General features: G+C 36.6%; 1 protein-coding gene and 2 pseudogenes across 1 annotated transcript; 2 read left to right on the forward strand and 1 right to left on the reverse strand.

The window, feature by feature from the left end:
* Positions 1-2,624: 2,624 nt before the first annotated feature.
* On the reverse strand, positions 2,625-7,911 carry LOC122328796 (sodium-dependent lysophosphatidylcholine symporter 1-like). The gene is made up of 14 exons (XM_043224762.1): positions 7,783-7,911; positions 7,406-7,525; positions 6,444-6,568; positions 6,170-6,302; positions 5,853-5,931; positions 5,314-5,486; positions 4,747-4,837; positions 4,427-4,548; positions 4,227-4,310; positions 3,874-3,957; positions 3,640-3,752; positions 3,234-3,377; positions 2,939-3,115; positions 2,625-2,734 (listed from the first exon to the last, which is right to left on the reverse strand). Exons 1-14 carry the CDS (start codon positions 7,864-7,866, stop codon positions 2,695-2,697), a joined length of 1,569 nt encoding a protein of 522 aa, XP_043080697.1. The 5' UTR covers positions 7,867-7,911; the 3' UTR covers positions 2,625-2,694.
* Positions 7,912-11,880: 3,969 nt separating this feature from the next.
* On the forward strand, positions 11,881-15,022 carry LOC122329257 (annotated as a pseudogene).
* Positions 15,023-15,528: 506 nt separating this feature from the next.
* On the forward strand, positions 15,529-18,525 carry LOC122329256 (annotated as a pseudogene).
* The last annotated feature ends 219 nt before the right edge of the window (positions 18,526-18,744 follow it).

An 18,744-nucleotide genomic window follows, 5' to 3' on the forward strand; every position in this document is an offset into this window, starting at 1 on the left:
TGCATCGTCAAATCTAGGAAGTCTCTGTTATGTTGTCGTCAGTATTCAGTATTTAATTCATTGTGAGGAAGCAGCAAAACGTAGCGGTCTTTAAAAGCAAAATCAAGTGCAGAATCTTCTATCAGCGGCATTTCCTGCCATTCACCGTTGTTTCAATAAAACGTTTTTTAAAAAAACAGGGCTTAATGCGTTTTCGCCCATGAAAACTCATTAACCCCATGTTGTGATTACTGTAATTTCGAGATTCCATCTTAGAAATACAAACTGTTAACTGGGAATTACCTGCTGTACAACTGTACAAATTACACAACTATATGTTGATAGATTTGACAGGATGCGACCAGCTCTGAACGGCACATTGTCAACTTTGAAAGTAATTACATGAGATGAACACAGAGAAACAGGCCTGTACTAACAGATCGGATCTCAGTCTTGGATTATACCAGACTAAACACTTGGTCTATGAGACAAGACATGATTTTAACAGGTTTTAGGTATAAGACAAAGCTCTGCTGAAAGACAAAACAGATGATGCATCTGGGGTCAGATGTGACATTATTAATGTGGAGATCTTTAGATGTGCAAGATCTGCAAAATCTAATATACTTCACTGTCTGTAGGATATTGTGACATTTACACTGATGATCCAAAATATTGACATGACATGTGCAGCCAAATTTGATGAGGTAAAACGATCTGTTCTTGTAATCAACATGTTGAATGCAGGAGAAATAGGCAGGAAGCTATGAGCAATTTGAGCATTGCAAGAATTTGTAAAAGTAATACTGAAATGCTGGAAAATTTATTTTAAGATGGTCGATGTGTTTTTTAGTTTGCTGGTCTAAGTAAAACAACAATGAACTTGCTAGATGATAATACCAGATGGTAGCTGATGACCTTTGTGGAGGAAATGGATTTTTATCTTAATCATTAGTACGTTTTTTTTGCTATACTCTATTCAATGCCTTATTAAGAGATATTTCTTGATGCCTTATCACATATTGACAGTTTTTGGGGTGTGTAAGTGCAATTTTTTGGGGTGTGTAAGCATGCTAAAAAAAGTGTGAAACACTATTTTGGACCTAGCTTCTTAGACATTTGATGCAAGACTTTTATCTGAAGCCTTTATTAAAATCGCCACAACACCCAGCTTGGACCATGCAGCAAAAAAAACAGAAATCGTGTTTGACAGCTGGATTTTCCAACAGGGGTAGAACTAAAAAGCAATCGTTCTTTCTCTGCCAGTGCTCGGGTCTCTAGCTGTGGGAGAACTGAGGAGAGCCTCCTGAAGCTGCCTGCTCATCAGGGGGTGCGAGTCGTCTGATGTCTCATGAGCGGAAGGAGCCACGTGATGTTTCTAGACCGGATACTTCTGACTGCCGTTTGTTTTACTTTACAACTAAGAAATGGAGTAACTTGTTCAAGAATCCCTGAGCAAATGCACACAGCATGAAAACAGGAAAACACAAGCAGTTACTGGTTTAAGACAGCATATTTTCACCTCTCCTGCATCCTCTAGCCTCCAGCTCATTGTGAAGTACCTGTTACATAACATGCTCTCAACACTCACTTCATCTGTAGTCTTGTAATGTGGGTGACTAGAGTCAGAAATCCCACACCCCCTCCATGAACAAGTCACCCAACAGAAAGGAAAAGTCACTGTATGGCATTCTTTCATGTTTGAAACAGAGAAGAATGTATTTTGGCATGAAATGGATACAGTAAACTGTTTGGTTATGAACCTGGGCCTGTATCTTACCACTAAGAGTTCTCCTAAAAAGCAGTAAAAGCTTTTAGCTAAGAATTTTAGCTTGAAACCTATCCACAAAGCTGCTGAGACAAACTTGTACTAAGGTACAGAGAGTTGACCTTGTTGCTGTGGATGATGTCGGCATGCTCACTAACCATGCACTCCGTGATTGGCTGATAGAAGAGGAGCCTTCATAAAGAGGTTTATTAATAAAAATATTGCAGAGGGCAATGTTATGTTGGAATATTCATATAAAGGTTTAAAATTAAAAAGGTTTATTGCTACATTCAAATATATATATAGTTTTAAAAGCAACCATCTGGATTTTAAAATCTTAATATATGAATATATGTTCAGGTAATTGTCATCCTGTATGCTTTGGACTGACACGCCCACTGTTTTTAAGACTTTGTCCTACATCAGCAAGTTAGGAGCTACTTTTAGTGTTAAGATGTTTCATGAATATGGTCCTTTGTTATTTTCATTTTTGGCTGAACTATCCCTTTAAGTCCTAAGACTTGGCCACAAGGTGGTGCTGTGCGATTATGGCAATAAAAGCCAATGCATATATTTACACATCACTGATTATTTATATACCTTTCATTATTACCTCTTCTGAGGCAGAGACAGTTAACAATTAGCCATTCGTTGGTTACACTGCAACCAGTGATGTAGGTCTGACAAAGGACTGTTGTCTGGATATAGCGCAGGAATTGCACAATTCAAATTTAAGACCACTTTTTCACAATTCCGGTTTTAAGGCCCCACAGAAATGCTCGTTTTGAACATCTCCTGTATTCACCTCAGGTGTATAAGATTAGTGAAAGTTCTGGTTTTGGGATCTCTCCAGAGAAGGACTGAGAAACATTCAACGTCAATGATCAAAACAAAACCTGTTTATTATTAACAGTTAAAGAACCTGTCAATGACAGTTAGTGATTACTTCATAGGCTCAGTTCTTCTCCTTTCATGTTGGTCTCTGTCCTATATAAAGCAGACAAGGTTAATAGAGTTTTGCAACTTACGCAAAAATGGAACACACTGTGACAACATGAAGACATGCAGAGCAGACATATACAAACTAACAGTAGAAAGAATGAATGTATCATACATGACTCCTCAACTCAATAACTCAACCAGCTATTCTCAGAATGAAGCCCTCAAGGTAATATAAAAACAAACACTTACACTGCTTTTCTTAATTCGTCTTGGATTTTCTGTCGCCGTTCTTCGTTGATGGGGTAGAAGCGAAAAATCACCAAGCTGATGAGCAGCAGGCAGATTGGCACAAGAGCGAAGAGCAGCCACAGTGAAAACACGACCTCTGGATTGTGTTTACAAGCACCAGGCTTGTATCCTACAAAACTGAAGAGTTAGGGAAGGAGAACGTCACATGAAGATTTCACGTGAAGCTGCAGGTTTAGAGGGGTTCAAAAAAGATGTGGTACACAGATGTGAAAATCTGATTAGAGAAAGCTCTTACTGTAAAACCAAAGTAGAGACTCCAACAGACATGCCTCCTCCGAATTTGTTGAAGAAAACGTAGCAGGAGTAGAACAATGGTTCTAGATCGTGGCATGATGGGTTCTTGACTTTAAAGTCATCCACTACATCTGGCAACATTGACCTAAAAAAATGTTTATATACATTAGGTAATAATGTTGTGAATATCTATCTATCTATATCTATCTATATCTATATCTATCTATATCTATATCTATATATATATATATATATATATATATATATATATATATATATATATATATATATACATACATATGCACATATGATTATGACAAGATATATGATAATAATTGTGTTAGTATGTGTTGGTGAAGTGAGGAATTTAAAAATGAAGAGGAGATCATTTATAAGGCTTACATTACCAAGGGAGTAGAAAAACGGTTGCCAGACTCATGCCAGCTAACAAGGACATGATAATGAAGGCAGGTATATTACTTTTCACTACGCTTATCACAATTAGAGCTGGGATATAAAGCTGCAGAAAAGAGGAGAAAGATGAATGAAAAAGTGAAAACTAATACAGAATAGATGTTACAGCACTGCAATTTCATTTTTGTGCAGCCATTAAGCAATCAATAACAAAAAGTGGTTCTCACTGATAGGCCGATGAATGTGGTGGTCTTTTTGCCTATTGTGACTAATACTGTTTGCCAGACTGGGATGGATATTGTGGCTACTGTCTGTAGAAGAGCAGAGAGAACACCATGACTATCAGAAAAAAGGTGATTCAACAACATTTCAATACTGTGGTTCAAAATAAATGTTATAATTTATTTTGAATGATTGTTTCATCATGTAATATTTAAATTATAGGTCAAGTAAAAAAAAATTAATATAAACATTTTCCTTTTCTTTACATGTTAGTTGAAAATAGCTTAGGGCTGCATTTGATATAATTAAATAATAGTAAGACTTTCATATAACAATATTTGAAAAATAAATCTCTTACCAATAGTATGAGAACAATATGCTGGAAATATGCTCCCATATTTTTTGTGTAAGTGCAGAAAAGAGCAAAATTTGCCTGACTCATCTGAAACAAATATCATTTTGACTTCTGTCATACTTATATTATAAGTATGTCATAATAAAATCAATTTGTAATCTCTAAAACTGTATGGCTATCAAATAATTCAAACAACTTCTGACCTGGAAGGCTAGTGAAGCAAACAGGAAGCCAAATACAAGCCGCACATATGGAGTGTGTCCCACCATCAACTTTATACCAGTTAGATAGGGGACATTTACGCTGTCCAGTTTACTCAGAGGGGCTGAATGAGAAGCAGACACATGTGAATAATTAAAATAGTCAGGAGATCACTGCATAGTCATTTGGTGAGGAAGATTATAGATACAGTTACGTATATGTTTGTGTATGTGGTGCTCTTAAGTGTAGGCTGAAAGAACATACAGTAAACACAACATCAGAGATTCATCTGAAGTTTTACAGTTAACTCATCTGGACCTACCCAACTGCTCCTTCACTCCGAGGAAAAGCACAAGGCAGCACAGAAAGTATAGTATTCCTAAAATTAGTGCACAAGTCAAGTAGGCCGTTCTCTGTAGAAATTAATAAACAAATGTCACTACAGTTCAAAAAGCTTGGGATAAGAAAGATTTTGTGACGTTTCGAGCAGTATCCATTTGACAAACCTGAAATGTATTTTGTCAAGAGTGTTTGCTGCACGTTTTCTACTTCTGATTTTCTACTGTATTTTTATCAAATAATTAAAACCATAACTTGTTTAAACATTTTTACTAAATCAGAATTCTTACAGCATTACACCTACTACTTGGTTGCTAAGTTTAGACATGCACTGTGGTTACTAATATCCTATTTGATGTATGATATTTAAATCTGGAGGCACTGCATTCTCTGGTATAACAGATCCAGACAATGAGCCTGCGAATGCTCAGCACACAAGGAAGCATCCTCTAAATGATCAAAATGTCTGGCCAATTCACAAACTTGTTAAATTAACTAATTCCATTACCCATATGTGCTTAACACAATAGCAATGTTCTCTGTGCCTCACTGTATTTCGTAGAGCGTCAGATATGCCATCCAGAGATTCAGTATAGTTCCCAGAAACCCCTTCCGTGGCGTTCTGTAAACTGCAGGCGTGTGTCCTCTTGGCATGGTGCACTCCCACTATCTGACCCTGAATGGCAGCTCCCGCCAGTGTAGCGAACACTTCCATGCCCATTCCTGTATCGTGAGAGAGAACAAAGCTCCTCACATTTTTGAATTGCTATTTTCTTTCAATCACAGACCAACAGCAGATCAAACTCACAAAATATTCTAAATTCAAGTAATCAGTTGTTTATAACTAACATCATTCACTGAATTTGAATCAGATTTGAATTGGAGTAGTTAATTTAATTGTTTTGCACATATAGACTGACATACTGTTTGATATGGAACATAATATCTTACTGGCCTAGTTCTTGTGTGATCAGAGATTTAAGACTTTGCCATTGCATAAAAAATTTGAAAGACTTCAAACAATCTAACGGACTGCATGAGCTATCAGTGCTTGGACCACAACTGTATTTTGCAGCTATATTTTCTTACTGTATCCAGTGGCCGAGTCTCGATCCTTCTGATTCCCCCCCAGAAACATGTTTAGGGAAGAATATGGCACATGGTAGCACTAAACATGATAGAGATGCTTTAGAGAGAATTCTAACTAATATAATACATTAAATAAGCAAACACAGCTGGAAAACGGTGAGTAATGCATTTACTTATTCACTTCACAGGAAGTAGGAACTGTAGTGTCATTGTATATTTGTTTGCAATTGAATACTAATTTAAATGTAAAGTTTTCCCCCTATGCAGGAAATTTTAAAATGTGTAAAACAACTCAAGGCACATCATTCTGGTCTTACACTCATGAAGGTGTCAAACAGACAGCACCATGTGAAGTACCAGCCGAAACTGAAGCCAGAGGACATGGTGTCCTGCGGGGTATACCAGAGCATAACGTATGATAGGACCCCAAGTGGCATCGAGAACACAATCCTACAAGATCATGGATAAGAAGAGTGGCGTTTGATGAACATTGGGCATTTTAAAAACTTAGTACACTATCTGTTTCCATTTATATGCTCAACATACACATGTAAGCAACCTGTGGTCTATCTGTGAAATATCTCCACTCACCAAGGGATAAGTTTGCCAATTCTGGTCCGGCCACTCTTACTCACGGCATATCCTATCAGAGGATCTGTAACAGCATCCCAAGCCCGACCAAGGAAGAGAATGATGGATGCAGAGAAAGCTCCCATCTATAGCAAACACATAGACACAAGAAAATGGCTGTAACATAAAATACTTACTGTGCTCCACTTTCGCAACAGAATTTCTTTTGTAGTACAAATAGCGGTTATAAAACAATGTTCTACCGAGCTGTTAAAGTACATATTAACTTTCTTGAGCTCTTTCACACTTCCATTAACATATACTTTCACATGCTTCTGATATAATAGTTTTGTAAAACAACACTGAACATGACATGCGATCATGTGCAAAGTAAGGATAGATCATCGTCAAGTTCCGTTTTATAAGCAGCAATTCAAACAGTGATTATCTCTCACTTTTCATTCACCAGCATAGGTCTTTATCCATAATCTAAATAATGCTAGGTTAAAAACAAACCAGCTTAGGATATTTGCCAACCCAGCGCTAGGTATATATTGGTCAGAACCCAGCTGGCTGGGTTAAATGTTTTACCAAACACGCTGGTTTGTTTTAAGTCATCTATTGTTCAAAAAACATCATATTGTTGGTTTAAAATAGACTGGACATTTTAAAACACACACACACACACAGAATTACTGGAGGCAACTGCAATAATCAAAAGATGAACATTTATTATTAATCAAGAAAGCATGGACAAAATGAAAAACAAATGTAATTTATTTGGATGAATACAGCATAGTTTAAAATATGACATAGTTATAAAGTCATAGTCATAAATTAGCTAATAATATTCTCATATATCATATATCTTATACATAATTATATATCAAAAACCTTTCCTAGTATCTTTATTTTAAACCACCTGAAATTCATTATATTTAACATTACTGACAGCTGCACATCTTGTATTTATTTATACACACCTTCACAACGTCCAGTAAAAAGACCTGCATGTAAAAGCCCATGGCGGTTCCAGTCATTTGATAAGGCATTCCTCCAATGGCAAAGCACAGTTTCCTGGAGAAAGGGATGCCTGAGGTTTTCTGCGTGAGATCAAGATGTAGCATCAGTGTCGCATCTAAATAACGCCGCAAATAGCGTTATATTTCAACGTTAATATTGAATATCGTTAAATATTGAATTCTACATTTCTCTTAAAAAATATATATAAAAAAATTAAAGAACTATAGGTATATAAAAATATAATACGAGCATAGTCCTATTGCTTTTCGATGCCAAAGCGCTTTAAGTTGCTGTTATTTGCACCGTCTCGTTTACAAAGAATATAAATGTTATATACCGCCTGAGTGTCGTCGTTTTCTGTCGCGCAGGTTATGTTCTCATCTGTGCGACTTTCCAGTGTATTCCCACTATTGCTGGCCATCGTTCAGTCGTGGAGTAAAAGAGTTGGCCGTTAGTTTTTCGGGATCTTTTTATACTTGTTGACAGGTGGGCGTGGTTTTAGTTCCTCTACACAAAAATCATTTGGCCAAGTTTCGCAATATTACTTTAAAAGATGTGATTTTAATTGGGCTTTTTGGTCACTATATCCTTCCTGATCTATGTAGCTTTGTGTCTGTACAGGACACTGTTTGTTTAAAATGTTACAGGTTTCTCTGTCTGGATGTCCTGTCCTGTACACATGATTGGATGTACTTGGCTCTCTGTACTTGGTCTTTAAAATGGCTAACATTCATTTGGATGGGAACATAATAATATTTTTGCATTTAAAACTAATTGAACAGTTTTTCCATAAATCAACATCTCCGGAAAATATTATGGAGTTTTAAATTAATATATGTAATGAAACAGGATTTCATACATGTCCAATGTAGAGGATACCAGGACTTAAAGAATATTACACATTTTTATATATATATATATATATATATATATATATATATATATATATATATATATATATATATATATATATATATATATATATATATAATCACACCATTAAGGTTGGATACCTTTCACATCCTGAATAGTAAAGTACCTTTTTCGGTACTTTTTATATGTGTAATAACAAAAGTTACATAATAATTACAATAATTACAATTAAAACTCTCAGTTTCGACATTTTCAACCTTTTTTTCTTCTTTTTTTCTGATAATCAAATGAAGACATTTTAATCAAATAAAAATTTTACTTTTATTTTTGGCAAACAAAAAGTGGTTTACTGTTAATAATAAATGGTAGAAAAATTAATGTTGTGTTAATATTCCTTCAAAAAGTAAATTGCATTTTTTCTACAATTAAATGTTTAATATGGTTAAATATGACTGTGAATGGAATATACAAAGACTTTAGTCTTCAGTGTTTGTGAAGTAAACAAAAAAGCCATTCATACGTATGGAGGTAAATAGAAATTTGGTTTTTATGAATGTATTCCGCCATCTTGTCCGAGTTTTTGCTGAAACCATATGACCATAGAAATGTAAGTAGATTAGATGCATTCTCGGATACCTAAATTTGGTATTGATTGATTTAATGTGAATCGGTATTCGGTAGTACAGAGGAAATTCGGTCAATACCCTTAAAAGTACAGAGTTCGGTAACCGACCCTACACACCACTACCTGGACTGCATTTCCCATAAACCGTTGTGCCTAGGACTGATTACTATAACGCCTAGCCAGCAGAGGGAGCCCTCATCCGAGTACTACCCTCTCCTTCTTCTGCCCTCATTTCCTGTTCACCTGAACCTCATCACCGCTCACATTCCCTCCAGTATAAAAGACAAGCTTGTTGCGTGAGTCTTGTTTTTGCCCCGGCTAACAATTCTAAGTGGTTTCCTCGTACTTTGTTGTTCTCCATATTTGACCTAGGACTGATGCGCATTTAGTGCCCATAGAGAATTACAGCGCTCAGTTCTGTGAGTTATCATATCGGGTACCTTTTGATGAGGTGGCATTAAAAAACATCTTTCTTTTCTGACTAAATGAGCCCATAAAATCATGGCTACCTGAGGGAAGTTTTAATTGCACTCTGCGTGACTTTTTATGGACGCGTTAATGATTAGGGTCTCGTGGAGGAAGATCGCAACATTGCGATTGTTGGCCTATGATATGGCCTATGCATTGAGATGGCCTATGCACCTGTGCACACTCACAAAATGGCGGTGACAGCGGAACCTGATTGCAAAATGGCGGACCATATGTCAGTGGTATCCGCTCATCCTGCCCCATCATGGCTATGGAGGCCATTTGTGAATCCTCATCCTGTGTTGTCACGGCTATGGAGGCCATCTGTGAATCCTTGTCCTGCCTTTATAAAACCATTTTCACTGGTTGCTGCCCTCGAGTCTGCCCCTGAGGCCTCACCTGTCCACGAATCCTCTCCAGTGCTTCCAGAGGTGTCCTCATCTGCTGTAGATCCTCCAAAGGTGTATCTGGTCCTCATCACCACACCCTTGTCTTTCAGTATAAAAAAAACGAGCTCAGATTCATTCCGAAGTGTTTTTCTCATACTTTTTTATTCCCATTGTTTGACCTTTTTGACAGATTCCCATTTTCCGATTGTTTGCTGCCTGCCCTGACTTTGTGCCTGGTTACATTTCAGCGGCCTGAGATATGTGACACAATCTAATTCTAATATATAGAACATGCGATAGCCACAAAAATGAAAACAGGATGTTTGTTTATTTCTGCAAAAGGTTGATTAAAAATAACTTTTGACACTTTGTTGTATTATTTTGTGAGGAAGCTACTGGAGGTTTGCTTCCTAAATACTGATTTTAAACATTTTTACTAGGTGCAGAAACACCTGCTGAATCGCCAACCAATCGATTCAGAAACACATATTCTATCATTAAAAACTACAAACAGACCTTAATATAAATTCACAAGAATGAAAATCATGTCAGTGCTGGGAAAGGCAAGAAAACTGTGAATTTAGCTTGGTTCTGATTTCTGTGTGGATAATGTTGTGGGATTGCTGAAATTTCCAGAACAGCTTATTTGTTTGGTTTCTCAATATTCAGTTAAGAATATCATCTTAATAATCATCTTAATTTAAATACATTTTAAGTAAAGTATTTCTTTAGAATTAAGTCTTTAGACTCTGCGAACAGTCAATTTTCAACAGCTAGAGGACTTTATCAGTCCTTGTTCTTCTACTCTTAGGTTAATGGCGGATTGCAATCAACTTTTAAGGGTGCATATCGCCACCTACTGTACTGAGTGTGCAACATCATATAATTTGAGTGATCATAATCTACTTATTAATCCTGTGTCACTTAGAAATTTAAAACAAGTTTTCCTGGTATTTCTTATGCCCTCTCCCTCTCCTTCTGTTCCCTTTTTTTGAAGCGCCTGTCTCTCTGCCTCATATATTACACAGCAAAATATGTGGATATTTTCTTTATCCCCACAGTTCTCATTATGCGTTTCCCCATTAAAAACAAGGTGTTTTTCAGTTTAATGATTCAGTGCATGAAATCATCCTATCAGGTCTGACCTCTTCAACCCACTGCAATGCAAAAATGACTGCCACCATCTCTGCTGTATATTCAAATAACTGATTAGATAATCATTTGATAATATTTATTTTAAATTCAGGGATATGAGTTCAGATTCCTACACATTCCTGTTTGTACTTAGATCCATCAGTGCAAATTTGGGACAATTAAAATAACGGTTTCTTAGATAATTGCTTGTTAGAACTCCTGCATTCTCCATTTCCCATTCTTTTTTCCTTTCCATGATACTAATGTCTGCCTTTACCTCTGGAAAGATCCATGGTGGCATGTTACTAACTGGCTTAATTGTAGTGAAATCTAATGCTTCCATTTTATTTTCCCCTCACTCTTTAAACCCCATTCGACTCAAACCCATTCCCATTAAACTTATATTACTCCCAACAATCCTGTATTATCTGCTTTGCAGGGTTTTCTTCTCCACTTCCCTCAATCTTACTCAATATGCTCGTGCAAGTTTTTCTCTTCTTAACTTCAGAGGAAACTCACCTCATTCTATTAGTATTGCATTAATGGGAGTTGACTTAGCAGCGATGCATATGCGTAATGCTCTACGCTGTAGTTTATTTATTTTTTCAAGTAATGTTTTTTTTTCTGCTGCATCATATATTATACAACCACAATCTATTACTGACCTCATGCAGGCTCTATGTGATAAACATGTAGTTTATCATAATGTTGAATAATACTGGACTAATTGCCATTATGAATCCTAATAACTCATTATGATAAACGTATACACCGCGAACCGGAAGTTCGGAGCATTTCATGAAAAAGTCTCTGCAGGCAACGTGATGGGAATTACCAAATCATTTTTACAACATTAGATTGCATGATAGAGAAACACCCAGGGTTTTTGGGGGTCTTTTGCTTTGCAGAGACATAAGGGTGTTCTCGACATCCAAGTCTCGCGAGAGCGTTGGACAGCTGACAGCTGATTTCTCCTTGGCTGTAGGAGGAAACCACAATCTTCAGTACTTTTGGTTTGCGTCCCAAGGGAATACGTTCGGGTTTTGGCTAGAGTCATGGTACGTTTGGCTAATGGGATATTAAAACCGGAAAGACGTGTGTTTATAACGAAAGTGCTGTAGTGAGTCGTCAAGACGCTCCACTGCCAGGCATATTCCGGTTTAGTGCTGCCGCCCTAAGAGTCGTTATCATTGTTATCATTGATGTCTGGGTCTGAAATATTATTAGTACTAGTACGAAGTAGCTGCAACTGTCTGTGTTTCTCTTGGAGTGATGCAATGTACTTTAGAGGATGAAGTAACTTCCGTATTTTCACCCGTAGGTCCAGACCCGGAAACATGTTTCATGAAAGACAAAAATGTAAAAAAACAAGAGCGGGTCAGTCAGAGAGCGGACATAATCATGTTCCTTCAAGGAAACCCAGATTAGAGGCAGTAAGTTGCTTATGATTTCAGTTGTCATAGAGAATAATCAAACTGGCCCAGACAGATTTTATTTTACATCATAACAGGATAGATAGCTGTGATAGGGTAAAAAAAACCCCATCTCAAACCAGCCTAGTACTGGCTGGTTTAAGGTGGACATGCTGGTCACAGCTGGTTTTAAAGAGGCTGGGAGGCTCCTTAAACCAGCCAATCAGTAAATGCTGATTTTAGCTGTATTTATTATGAATTGTTTTTATTTATTATTTTATTTGGCAGATTGTGGTAGTTGGTTCTAGGAGGTTGAAGTTGCAATAAACCACTTACCAGCTGGTCCTACCCGTTTAGCGCTCAACCAGATATTAACAACCATGACCCAGAGGTGGATGAGAAAGTGATTTGTCTGTTCCTCTGTCAGTGCTCGGGTCTGCAGGTAGATGTTCCTCTAGCTGTGGTTGAGGAGATCCTCCTGAAGCTGCCCGCTCATCAGGTGGTGCGAGTCTGTCGTCTGGTGTGTCACGAGTGGAAGGAGCTGGTGGACAGTGCTGCACACTGGAGAAGCGCTGCCGGAGAGAGAGGATCCAGCCGTGTGATGCTTCCAGACTGCCAGACGACTGGCGCTTGTTTTACTTCTTAACTAGGAAACGACGTAACTTGCTCAAGAATCCCAGAGCGGAAGGTGATTCATATGAATGTCACAATAAGTTTTATATGTACTGGTTTTGTTTTGTTTTTTATTTTAAAGTTGTACTAACTTTGTTCTGTGATTGTGTCATTATAAGTTTTTCTAACGTCTGTACAGTTTATATTATTTGTCATGTCAGTTTTAGTGCTAAAGGAAAATGATAAAGGTTGCCATTGCAAGTTGTTGGAATAAAATAGCCCTTGTTTTTTTTTATATCCAGTTTATTGTATATCAAATACGGATATTTTATCATATATTATTTTAGAGTTACTAAATAATAACCCTGATTTACAGGATTAGCTTTGAACAAGTCTGCAGAAAGAGCTTTTATTTGCCAAGTGTGTTACACACACACACACACACACAGGAAATTTGTCTTGGGTGTCAGGAGCTTCCAGTACAGAAAGTACAAACATAGTGCAGACATTATATTTATTTATTTAGAAGGTAATGTCTTAATTAACGTGTGAACATTTGTTTCAGTTAACATCTCTTCTCTGTGTTTATTAGATAAACTTAAAGGTTGGAATATTATACAGAATGGAGGTGACCGGTGGGCAGCGGAGGACAATAGGAAACCATTTCCGGATGAGACCGTCACAAAATGTTTTGTAACATCTTACGGGTACATTTGATATTTGACATCTTACAATATATGACTGTCAGTTAATCAGCAAGCCATTTCACACATAAATCACTGTTAAAAATTCGTCTTCAGGTTATGTTTGAAGCAACAGGTTATTGATTTGAAGAAAGAAGGCTACGTTGATGCATTCATGGATCAAATGCAACCTCCTATCAAAATCACAGACTGGTAAGCATTCACTCAAACATGTTTTTAACCTACTTTATTTTAAGATGCGAAATTTTATTCTTTTGGTGCAAATGAAAATGTCACATTCATCATATTCAGAATTAAATATTTATGTCATTGCAATAGTATTATCTCATTTAATCTTATTGCAAAACAATTCCAACATGTGCAAAAATCGCTTCTTTGGGCGTAATGTTTTGAAGTCAATGTGCTCCAATGTTGTTTGGACTTTCAGAACATCTTAACAACAGTGTTCTTTACAAACCAGGTTCTAATATGAAAGCACATTAACGCGATGTCTTCTCTGCAGGCACGCACCTGCGCCCGATTGTGGGTGTCTTTATGAGATCAATGTACAGTTGCTTGATCACAAAAAAAAACATATATGTTCCATTGAGCCTGAGAAAGTTCGTTTTGAACAGTGGAATGATGAGCCGTGGTGTCAAGTGAGTGGCATAATACTGACAGTCATGTTTTTACCCTACAATCAGACTAACAGTCTAGGCTTCATCGTGTCTTTTATTTGTTCTGCTTTATTTCAGATGACTCATATCTTTAGGGATTATGGACCCGGGGGTTGGTTTATTCGTTTCACTCATGGAGGGCAGGATACACAGTTTTGGGCAGGCTGGTATGGGATACGGGTCACTAACAGTAGTGTGGAGATCTGTCCGGCTGAAGAGAGATAGTGCTTATACATATATATAATTCTAATGATGTAATATGCTTTAAAGTACATTTTTACAAAGCTGTATGGATTTGTTCTCAATAATTGCTATGTGGTAAACCGTTCAAATAAAGGATCTTATTAAATACAGGTATAGATATGCAGTTAACAAATTATTTTACTTAATGAAATTAATCAGTTTGCATAACTGCAGTAACTGATTACAAAATGAAGGTGATGGTATGTCCTTTAGTGCAGATTCACCACAGCTGCAGCAAGTAATTTGGAGGTTTATGGTTTTCTATTGATTTTACTGAACATAATTAAAATTTAAATGTCTTCGGGATGCGGTTGTTGCAGTTATTAAGTTATTGTATAGTTCTAAATGAATGTGAGAAATGTATACAATGGAAAGAAAGTGAATGGATACGAGAATGTTACAATGTTTTGCAAATGTTTTTAACAATAAAAACATAATAAAATATATCACATTTACAGAAATTCATGTGGCCTGTTTTGTTTATTTTGTGTGATAACATTGTGCCTTTATGAACAAACATCTATATAAGAGCTCGCCTCTGCAGAATTCACTCCAAAACATGTTTATTCATTTTACTGATTCATTAAAATAAAAATAAAAACATTAATTCTACAGCAAATTATATTTTACAAACAAATCAGATAGCTTTGATCATTGCTTATTAAAATAATTTGAATTCCTTTGCAAACATTATTACAATGTGATTTCAGAAACCTACATTTATTAAACAAAATGTTTTGATTTTTAAACAAAAGTTTTTTTTGGATAGTCGTTCAAAGTTATGGATATGAATTTAATAATAAAACTACATTTCTCTATTATTTCTCTCAACCTACTTCATTTTATTAAAAGGAAAAATAAAAATAAGACTCTTCCAGGTCTTACTGTTGGGGTCTTTCTATCCAAGGACAAAAATAATCAATAACCATTATATTAGGAATATTTTAACCAAAAGAAAAAAATATGCCAAGTAAGGCAATGGTAAAATGGAATCTGGAAATGGAAAATGGATTATATAAATCAATATCTAATTCATAAAAAAGTACAAAAAAAAAAAAACATTCATTTTAAACGATGCATAAGTATTATTCATGTAATGACTTTATCAGTAAGTTTAAAGGAAGAGTTCTCACCATTATGCTGTTTTTGTAAAGAAGAGCCGGAAACCATTTTTTTAAATTTATTTTTCAGTATACCAACTTATGTTGGTCTCAAGTGTCTTTTACAAGGATTGTGATACCGGCCTGCTGGAAATGGACAATATAATTAAAATGACTGTTTTATTGGGGAAATATCACGTACACAAAGCAAAATGTATGTTAACTTTTTATGTTTTATGTATGTTGATGTTTTATGATCCTCTAACTTCAATAAAGAACCATCGTTAAGACATCTAAAAACTGTTAAATAGGATACTTGATATTATAGATATATAATCTATAAAACGTCAAATAAAAAATTGAATTGTATTGTTTTATAGACTCATATATTTTGTACGACTTTGTACCCCCTATTGTTATCTAAAAACAAACGAACAAACAAACAAACAAATAAAAAAGCGTTTAAATGCGGTTTTCCCCTAAGCTGACTCCGCCCATACAGCTATGACGCGGCGTGACGTTTCCGGTAACACTACTTTAGGTATGAGATATCGGTAAGTAAACAAGTGATTATCAATGCCTAGAAGAACTGTATTTAGCATATGATTAATGCGATGGAAGCTACCGTTACATGTGTTTCGGTTTTTTTACTGCAACATCGTCAGACTATGACACATAATTCCCGTGTTTCCACACGCAGGTCCAGAAAGGTGACTTACATCAGTCAGATGTCCTATCAAAAACAAAGATGGGTCAGTCAGAGAGTGGACACATTCATGTTGCTACAAAGGACTTCAAACCGAGATCAGATCTGGTAAGTTGTTGAGCCCACTGTTTCGGTTATAGCCAGTATAAGCAAACGCTAGTTAAAATAGCATTCAATCAAATGCCAGTTAAAAAGGTCTGAATTATGCTATGAGGTAAATCATCAATCAAGCAGATGGTCATACCTTGTTAAAATGGTCAGGGGGAGGAACATGCTAGCTGATGACCAGCACAGCTAAGAACCAGCAAGCAGGAACCACAGGTGGATGAGAAAGTGATTTGTCTGTTCCTCTGTCAGTGCTCGGGTCTGCAGGTAGATGTTCCTCTAGCTGTGGTTGAGGAGATCCTCCTGAAGCTGCCCGCTCATCAGGTGGTGCGAGTCTGTCGTCTGGTGTGTCACGAGTGGAAGGAGCTGGTGGACAGTGCTGCACACTGAGAGAGCGCTGCGGAGAGAGAGGATCCAGCCGTGTGATGCTTCCAGACTGCCAGACGACTGGCGCTTGTTTTACTTCTTAACTAGGAAGCAGCGTAACTTGCTTAAGAATCCCAGAGCGGAAGGTGATTCATATGAATGTCACAATAAGTTTTATATGTACTGTTTTTGTTTAGTTTTTTTATTTTAAAGTTGTACTAAATTTGTCCTGTGATGATTGAAACAACGTAACTTGCTCAAGAATCCCAAAGCGGAAGGTGAGCCCCAAAAATTGAAAATGTGTAATACTTTAAACAGGCAGTACACTTTATATTCTGGATGGCATTTCCCGGAAGCGTCTAAATAGTTGAATAAAGTGCACTATTATTCCGTCTTAGGCATTTAAAGAAATAGTTAAACAAAAATCTTGGCAAAAGCGTACATGGTTCATGTACTGTTAGTTATGAATGTAGAGTGAGCGTAACAAATATTTAAAATGAAGAGTGTTTTACAGTAGTTATGTTTATGATTGGATTATCATAGCGTGCATGCTATACTTATTTATGACGGAGACTCAAAACCTTCCCATTGTAAAGTTGAAACCTGAGCAGTATCGATCATTACATTTGGCCATAAAAAGTTAACAGCAATTTACCATGATGGCCATTGTGGTCAATAAAATAAATTAAAAAATGCTGGTTTTGTTATAATACACCAAGGTAATGGTCAAACACCTTTTATTGGAACACTTGAAATGAAACTCATTCAGTATTTAAATGATTAATTTTAACACTATTCATTTTCCACCTTATTTTTCTATAAAATGCAACGCCAGTGTCGCTCTCTCCATTTATATTATGTGCTCCTCTCTGCTGGTCTGATTAGAGGAGTTCAGGGGATGGAAGATCGTACAGAATGGCGGTGACTGCTGGAAAGTGGAAGATTTGATAGAAAACCCAAATTCTCCCAAAATCTCAAAGTACTTTGTCACCTCATACTGGTAAGTTTGATACGACCTGTTCTTCAGCTGATAAGCCAAACCTAAAATACACATATTTAACCGAAGATTTAATAGCTGAGGCCTTCTTCGTCACCCTTAAACAATGTCCTCAGGTTGTGTTTAAAGCAGCAGCTGATTGATTTGAGGAAAGAAGGTTACAGCGCTGCTTTCATGGATCAGCTGCAGCCTCATATCAAAATATCAGACTGGTGAGTGTTCGCTCAGACTCTGGTTTCATGACACGGCAATCATAATAAGACAGTTTGTATAAGTTTATTTGTGAGTGTTTTGTCTGGTGCAGGTTTCGCAGCACGCTGTGATTGTGGGCGTGTATCAGATCAGTGTAGAGTTGCTCGATCAGAAGAAGAAACCCATCACTGTCTTTGAGCCTAACCCGGTTTTCTTTCCACAGTGGAACGATCAGCAGTGGTGTGAAGTGAGTAGAAGAAAATCGTCAGATAAACCTAGTGAAATGACCGTAATTCTCACCATGTATGTTCTTTTTTTTTAAATTATTTCAGATGACGCATGTCTTTAAGGATTATGGACCGGGGTTCGGTTTATTCGTTTCACTCATGGAGGGAAGGATACACAGTTTTGGGCAGGCTGGTATGGGATACGGGTCACTAACAGTAGTGTGGAGATCTGTCCGGCTGAAGAGAGATAGTGATGAGTTATGAGAAAGCGCAGGGCTGCCAACTTTTGTTTTCAGCTTGGAGTGAGATTTCCGAAAACTAACTAAATATAGGCTTTTATGGGAGTTTTTATTTTGTGAAGGCGTTAAATAATAATGTGTTTATAGCCTATAGTTTAGTTTCAGTTTTAATTAGGGCTCAGCAGGGTTAAGTGTCTAAAGTGTCTAATTTAAAGTTATAATTTGGTTATGATGGTTAGATGACATGATCA

The sequence above is a fragment of the Puntigrus tetrazona genome, chromosome 23 (genome assembly GCF_018831695.1).
Source record: "Puntigrus tetrazona isolate hp1 chromosome 23, ASM1883169v1, whole genome shotgun sequence".
NCBI classification, from domain to species: domain Eukaryota; kingdom Metazoa; phylum Chordata; class Actinopteri; order Cypriniformes; family Cyprinidae; genus Puntigrus; species Puntigrus tetrazona.

What these genes read in the sequence shown, in the direction of transcription:
- LOC122328796 (XM_043224762.1), bottom strand. Translation starts at nt 7,866, where the DNA reads ATGGCCAGCAATAGTGGGAATACACTGGAAAGTCGCACAGATGAGAAC. An exon ending in TGTTTGACACCTTCATGAGT is followed by an intron (nt 5,932 to 6,169) that starts GTAAGACCAGAA and finishes TATCATGTTTAG; the next exon opens with TGCTACCATGTGCCATATTC. An exon ending in TTGCTTCACTAGCCTTCCAG is followed by an intron (nt 4,311 to 4,426) that starts GTCAGAAGTTGT and finishes TATTTGTTTCAG; the next exon opens with ATGAGTCAGGCAAATTTTGC.